Source organism: Sinocyclocheilus grahami, unplaced genomic scaffold, assembly GCF_001515645.1.
Source record: "Sinocyclocheilus grahami isolate Dianchi unplaced genomic scaffold, SAMN03320097.WGS_v1.1 scaffold1908.1, whole genome shotgun sequence".
Lineage (NCBI taxonomy): Eukaryota > Metazoa > Chordata > Actinopteri > Cypriniformes > Cyprinidae > Sinocyclocheilus > Sinocyclocheilus grahami.
Window position 1 is genome coordinate 43,267 of NW_015507087.1, and position 8,168 is coordinate 51,434.

Below are 8,168 nucleotides of genomic sequence, written 5' to 3' on the forward strand. Positions count from 1 at the left end.
ACACAGAAAAAATTGTCACTATCATAACAATAGCAATACAATAATATAATATTTTGTATATTTAACTTATAGTTTTATTTGACAAAAAATTATAATTTTATTCATTGCAAAAAATGTACCGTCAATACAGACGCTGCGTATCTATAGTGTTTGGCTGCACAATGCATTTATTGCATCCGACACATTTTATCACTGTCACGCCTCCAACTCAGTTCAGTTAAGAAAATGTAGAGTTTCCCAGTCGTAATAACGACTTAGTGGTGGCGTTCATGTGCATTCAACTTGTAAACACGATCTATCCGAAATTACTTGACCATAAGAATAGAATTCCGGTTAGACTGACTGGTCAGCCTAAACTCATCTTAAGAACGACAGATGCAAGTCCTGCACAGTGGCCAGAGGGATTCTGAGCCATTTCTCTTGCAGAACAGTAGCCAGAACAGTGATCACATGTGCCATCAAAACACTCCAAACACACTACACTGGTTTAACACTGACTTTTGACCAGCTTTGGAGGTTAGCAATGAGTTGGTTAAGACAGTAGTTTCTCCCAACCACTAGATTATGGAAATAATTTCCACTATACCTTCTGATCACACTGCAAGAAAAGTGATGTTCTTTTTCGGTAGTTCTGTCTTGTTTTCCAGTGCAAATATCTAAATGGATCTTAAAGGGTTAGTTCACCCAAAAATGAAAATTCGGTCATTAATTACTCACCCTCATGTCATTCCAAACCCATAAGACCTTCATTCATCTTCAGAACACAAATTAAGATATTACTCATGAGTGTAAGTAAGGACAGAATTTAAATTTTTGTGTGAACTATCCCTTTAAATCGAGATACATTTACTTAAGAAGCAAAACGACATAAGAACTCTTGTGAAATAAATGATAAACTCTTTGTTCTCAGCTACAGAAAAAACAAGAAAAATATGCTTCAAATTGAACACTAAACAGGTTACCTTTCAAATGCTCTCTGGAGCCTGTGGACAGTCTGGAGCATTAAGATGTCATGTACAAGAAGATCACGGTCTTCAACGCTTTTCAGAGGCCTGAGACATCCAGCAGTCAGCAAGTAGTCCAACAATGGCTCTGTTGCCTCTAACAGCTCCTTACAATTTGTGGCATCTTGAATCTAAAAACAAAATAACAATAATAACAACAGCAACAATAAGAAGAAGAACAAAAACTAAAAATATTAATAATAATAACCTTCTGAAATTAAGGCAAAGCTCAAAATACCTTTTTGACCTTCTCATTTAAACAAGAATCTGAAATGTCATCCAGTGTGGGTTTTGCGGACTCCGGGCCATTGACCAAACAGGAGAACAGTACCTGTGATAGAAATCCTGGAGCAGGCACCCCATGGACTAAACTTACAGCAATTGCTTGTCCCGCAATGTAATAGCGGTTCTCTCTTAATGCTGAAGAAAAAAAAAATTACATTTAGGACAAGAAAGAAAATTCACAGTTCAACAACAAACCTGTTAAACTGTAAACCTAATCAGTAATCTTAAACACCCTCCTAACAGAAAAGCCTTAAAAACAAACACCTGCTATCTCAATGGCAGTATATCATGTCAAGTAAGAGTCAAGTAATGCATTTTTACTAATTGACATGATTGTTTTTTTATCAGTAGTAAAAAGGGGGGGGGGGGGGGGGGGGAACATACCACAACTATCAAGAGCAAGATTTTGTGATTGCTCATTGCCTTCGAACATTGAACTGTCTTTGAAGGCTTGCATGAGGAGCCTTAAAAACTCTCTGCGTGGTCCCCCTAAGTCCACTGCTTCCTCATGCCTCCCGGAGTCATCCGAGAATTTAACTGAGATTGCATTGGAGGGGTTATAGTTGATTCGGGTAAAACCTTGAATAGCTCCTTCAAGCACTGCTGAGCGGTTTATGTGAAACCTGCAGTGTGAAATGTAGTTTATGTTGGAGACCAGGTCCAAAAGAATATTCTTAACAGGAACATCCTCAAAGTTTCTATCAACACAATTTGAAAGAAAAAATAAAGTTAACAATAAATGTTCAACCACAACTCTGAAAAGCACTTGAGCAGGTATGGAACTCTGTAATGCTATGATTTGTAGACAGTGCTCAATGCAATTATACCATGGTCTGTCTGAATACTCCATTCTGACTGGCTGGAAGGTGTGCAATAAAACCATTTTTTTACACAGGTAGTTTCAAGTCAGTTCAGATCTAATGCTAGATCTGCTGGATGTAATGAGCCGTAACTGATAAAAAATAACCATACATTTTACCCTTCTGGTCAAATATTGCACTACAAACATCAATAAGTTTCAACTTGTCAGTGTTGGCAAATGACCATGGTATAAGCGCGATAATCCATGACTAGATGTGCATTAACCAATTTTAATACAATTTGCAGAGGCAACCACCATCCGCTTCACATCAGGCAGTTCTTTAATGCACAGCTAGCTGTGGCTTATCCCTGATTAATATAACTCACAACAGCATAGTTAGTTGATACTTATGATGTACTTACCGATGTGTTTCAATGCTGGCAAGAATTGCCTGGTTAAGATCTTCATCATCTGAGGAAAAGTCTGAGAAGGAGGTCATCACTGACAGATAGGCACTGTAATCATCATGGCTTGTTATCTCATAGTTCACTGTATTTGGAGCTGAAGATGTTGAAGCCTGCTCAAGAGAATGCCCTGGTGAAGTGGATGGTGTAGTTGCCCATGAACTGCAAGGCACTGTTGAGTATGAGAGTAATGTAGAAGGCTGTGTAGGAACAGGCTCAGCAATAGGTGGAGAACATAATTCAGTGGTCCTGTGGCAATGTTCTAGAGGTGTTATCTCAGTTACTGACTCAGAGTCTGTACTGTCATCTTTCCCGTTGTCACCACAAAAGGAGTCACGCTGCCAAACAACACACACACAATAGACTTGCACTAAGACAGCACATTATAATATAAAATAATTGATCAAGTAGTCATTTAAGAGCAAGGCCATAACCTTGTCTTGAACATGGGGGACCAACTTTCATATAGAAAATGGGAATCTACGTCACGGAGCAATGCATTCCACCATGTTTTGGAACATGCTCAGAAGCACAGTGTAAACAAATGCAAATTACCACAGAAAAAATGTAGTAAAAAAACACTGTTGTGTGTCTGAGAAGCTGCAAATATTCATTACATAGCATTCAGTCTCCTTCACTAAAGTGGTACTGATATGGCTGCTAAAACACTTAAGAAAATTAACCATGGTTTTATAGTAAACGTGTTGCAACCATGTTTTTGGTGTAATTATTATCATTCGTATAACAAGAGTGCTGCATAATGGTGGGCAGCAGATCAGTGCAAATATTGGGGGAGGACAGTTTGGCCATTTGTAATTATTGAGGGGGACTTGTCTATTGTGGTTACGGCCCTGTTTAAAAGTATGCCATACCTCTATTTCCTTTGATGGCCTTAGGTACAGGGTCTTTGATTTAAAGACTTTGTGAATCAGTTGTCCACTCAGCTCCTGGCCTTCACACACCTTTGGTGCAACTAAATTGTTTCCACAAGGCATCATGAGCTCTAATCTATGAATAAGCAAAAACAGCAAATGTCAAGCAACGAATTTGTAAAAGAACATTTATCAATTTGATTTCAGTTGATGGAAAAAAATGGGTCCCAAAACCGTCCAAGGATATTGTCCGGTAGCGACTGTGGTTAAATCACAGATGTTTTAGAAATTACAGCTAAACTAAAATAATTATAGCCTAACTAAACTTTCATGGAAGAATCAACACCCATTTCTTAACAATTAGCAGCAGTACAACTTACTGGCATATTCATTCATTTGTAAATCATGGTCATCATTGTTATTTTTTTCCCATTTTAGGAAGTAAGTGCATTGTATGCCAAAAGATGTGTGAGAAATGAAATGCGTTCTGAAAACATTACATACCTGACATCTGATGGCAAGCAATCTTTCAATGCTTCTTGTAATTTGGACATAGCAGTGCTGTAATCCCATTCTTTTTGAAACTCAAAAGCACTAAGGATGTGTCCTTTCTGATACAACATTCTCTTCGTGGACTGCTTGCATGTCTTGTCCCATGTTGGTGAAGGCAGCAGAATTACATCCTTGTTAAAAGACTGGTAAAATTGTCTTCTAGGCCTTAAAAAGATGAATTGAATGGCAATGAATTCTTATTCTGTTCTCAAGTCTATGATGAACAGCACTGACGTTTGAAAATGCATACAAGTAAAATCAACTATGCAAAACAGCCAGACTTTGGCAGCACTGTAAAACACACACACACACACACATATAACCTTTGTAAATAAGCTTAAACTCACAAATGGTTATATCTTAATGTTAATGCCAATGTCCCAATAGGGTGAGGCAATATTGCGTTGATTTGGGACCAGAGTCAGTCCGCTCAGAGAAGCTGTCTACCATGACGTCATACTCCCGTTTTTAAAGCATCACATAACTAACTAAAACCAAACTTATTTAAAAACGAACAACTGTACTTACATCAGCGTGATAAAAAACTATATAAAATGACAAAAGCAGCTTTGGAAAAATATTATTTGAAGTGAAATTTAATTATTTAGTTTGTCTGTCTGTATAATCATACATATAATCATATAACGTTAATCAAATGTTTAAGAATACTTTAATGTACTCACCTCTTTTTATTTCTTTTTGATTCATGCCAGGCTCCGAAGCTTTGGCGAGTCTGAAAGCGGCTGGACGAAATGCATTTCTGATCTCATCTTCCACGCCTTCGTTATTTGCGGAAACATTAACGGTACTTCGCTGAGCATTCAATATTGATGTGAGGGAAGGAATCGTCTTTGGTGATTGTAAAATATTGTTTAAAATATTAATAGCCTCAGACAACTCGTTTCGAATATCTGCCATTGCCAAACCATTTTGTGAGACACGCGCCGGCGCCAAATTAAACGGAAATGTGGACATGGCTTCCGTTTCAAGTGAAATTAGCTCTCATCAACTACTGAAATCTTCTCTCATTTCAGCTGTGTATGAATGAATTTCACTAAGGTTGATGAATGTTTTCACTCGTGTGTGTGTAAGAGGTAATTCAGTTATGTGTAAGAATGAATTTCACTGAGGTTGATGAATGTTTTCACTCGTGTCTGTAAGAGGTTTTCAGTTGTGTATGAATGAATTTCACTAAGGTTGATGAATGTTTTTCGTTTCACTAGTGTTTGTAAGAGGCTTTTAAATAATTATGGCTTATACGGCCCCTCATAAGTTTCTGCATATTTGTTAAGGACCCCCATGAAAACTAGATGGTTCACCTTAAGGGGTTTATCCTTTTAATGAACTAGCAGAAATAGTGAGCAAAATTAATCACCTTTTTGAATTAAAATAAAAGTGCATTACTATAGGTGTCACGAATCCGGTCCATGAACTTTCCTTTTCATTGACTCTCGCACCACACGCGGAGGAAGACCTGCAGTACTTGTGTTGAGGCTGTAAACATAGATCTTGCCATCATGAAAATAATTTAAAAAATTTGGCCATGTCCAATTTTACCTCAAGTTATTTTTGACAAAGGGTTCTGTGAAGGTATGCCTGGGCAAAGTCATGTCCATTAAAACATTGTCGTAGGACTAAACCAAAGACATTGGCTAATAAAACAGATTCTGTCATTGTATAAACTCTGAAGGTGACTCATTTTGGTCACTATTTCCACATAAAAAGGAAAAACAAACAAAAGGCTTACTTTTATATACTGGGCCTTCAAAGTGCTCTCTGAAACCAGGGCTGGAGCAGCTTGTGTAAATGAAATTAGAAAATTAGAACTTTATCGTAGAGCTAAACCAAATATATCATTGGAAATGTCTTGGTCTTGGCCTGCAGAGTAACATATGTTAGTATGAAGATTCTACATGGCTCCTGCTTTCTAAATACTGACCTTTGAACCTCAAACTCTGACCATGTTTGAAGGTTTATAATCCAGCAACAAGAAGGTCTACAGACATGGGACCAACTGTTCTAGAGACCTCTGGACCCCAGCTATCATGTGAGCATAGTCATTATTGGGCACCAACTGGGGGTGCTGTCAAAAATAGCCCAAAAGCAATTTTCTCCCATTTAACAATTACACTTTTAAAATCTGATAACACCAATGTCTTTCCCACCCCCTAAAACCCCTAGGAGTACCTGCAATTTGATATGGCCGTCTTCTAATTATGGGGAATATAACAATGTATTTAAAAACTACAATTCCCAGTAGAGACGCACCCCTGAACTTGTTACTAAGCGTACAAATCAGCGTGCATAGTTGAAGTTCTATCAGTTTCCAGAGTAGGTTAGGGTTAGGGTTATAAAAATGTATCTTCACTATACATGTCGACAATCTCCTACAGCTGAAACATACATTATACTGCATTTAGATGATCAAGATGAAAAAAAAACACAGGATGTCTGTTCATTGGAGATATTTAACCATTATTGTAGAACAACCAAGTCAGGGCCGTCTCCAATATATTTATCAACTACAAGTCCCAGTAGAGACGCGCGATAAAACCTCTTACGAAGCGTACATATCAGCCACCATATTTGTAGTTCTTCCAGTTTTCAGTGGGAATGGGGTTATGAAAATGTATCTTTACTAAATATATCAACAGTCTCCTACAGCCGAAACATATTATTAAGATAATCGTCAGGATATTATGAAAAAATCTTCAGGATATCAGTTCATCTGGGGTAGTTACTGCAGAAATTATTTCGAGTTGTGCAATCTTTTTTTGTAATTATGGCCTGAATATGTTTAATTAGCCCCCTCAGGAATGTAATAAACTGCCTCTGTGCTTATACATATGCAAGTATTAGGAGCAATAAGTAGGAACCCCAGTAATGAAAACTTCCAAAATGTGCGTAGCCTACTCCCCAGACCTTCACAATAAATCAATAGTTGTCTTTTAGTGACAAAAACTGTTCAGTCAATTCTAGTATCTAGAACCATGGTGATCCAGATAAGTATCTTTATAATTAATTTATATGCTACCCCAAATTGTCATTTCAAAATAATCCACTCAAAACAACTAGTAAATCAATTTGATGTGAAGTTAAACAAATTCCTCACATAAATATGCTCAGTGTAGGTGGTTTCTTTTGCCTACTTTTTTCTCAACCCTATCACTGTCATGTTTTTTATTAATATGTATGGAAAAATTATAATCTTTTGCAAGTGTTTATACATACAAGTGAAAAAACACCAGATGCTTATTTATTTATTGCTTAATTATTGACTGCAATCTTAAAGAACGATCAAACTAATTTGACAAGGTGCATAAGTTGAAACTCCTTAGTCTTTGGCAATAAGACCACATGGAGATGCCATTATTTGAAAAGTAGAAGGGAAATGCATGATATGAAAAGGAATATCCCCCCATGGAGTCTAGACATTGGTGGTGGTGAAGGAGTGAATAGCAACGCAGAGATCTGGATGAATGTGGAACTCAGCTCCTGATGAACACAATGGAAGGACTCTTGTGGAAGGACTACACTTTGCATACGGTCTACACTATACATTTCTTTTATGACTGTCTAACCTTTCTCACTCTTTCTCTTACTACACTCCTGATGGGGAAAGCCTCTAGGCGAGTGTGGTAGGAGCAATCTGTGAACATCAAAAACATGTTTCACATATTTCTTAGAGTAGGAACAAAATACACACAACTCTGCAGACTTTCAGTAGTGACCAGACCTGCAAGGATGACAAGTGTTGTTTATCACTAATTACAAATTGAAGCAGGTTTAACTTGTACCATGGAACCGAACTACTCTCAGTTCCCATGTGATATGCTTGCTTGAATAACCATACTACTGCTGAGCCACAGCTCACAACTGAGAATACATGCACTACTTCTCCCAGAAACGTGTTGCTATTACAAATTGTTTGCGTTGGAACAACACAAAAAAGCAGAGAAAAAAGCCAAATCTGAGACATTCTGCACAGAAAATGTACTGGACTAAAATATTGGCAAATAATTGTATTCTAAGCATGTGATACTCCTTTAATTTGTAATTAAACTACCTGTAGCAATGCATAGGGACTGGCAATATAGAAATCACACTTGCAACCGGTTAAAATGTGGGAAAATGTGCAACATTTCTGTTGTGTGTCTATGTGTACCACACTGAGTATGGAGAAAAGAAA

The 8,168-nt window shown here is 37.4% G+C and overlaps 1 protein-coding gene across 1 annotated transcript; it reads right to left on the reverse strand.

Moving 5' to 3' along the window:
* Positions 1-1,002: 1,002 nt before the first annotated feature.
* On the reverse strand, positions 1,003-3,981 carry LOC107573266 (uncharacterized). Its single transcript, XM_016259698.1, has 7 exons — positions 3,932-3,981; positions 3,428-3,563; positions 2,514-2,893; positions 1,674-1,987; positions 1,243-1,424; positions 1,117-1,135; positions 1,003-1,040 (listed from the first exon to the last, which is right to left on the reverse strand). Exons 1-7 carry the CDS (start codon positions 3,979-3,981, stop codon positions 1,003-1,005), a joined length of 1,119 nt encoding a protein of 372 aa, XP_016115184.1.
* Positions 3,982-8,168: the final 4,187 nt, after the last annotated feature.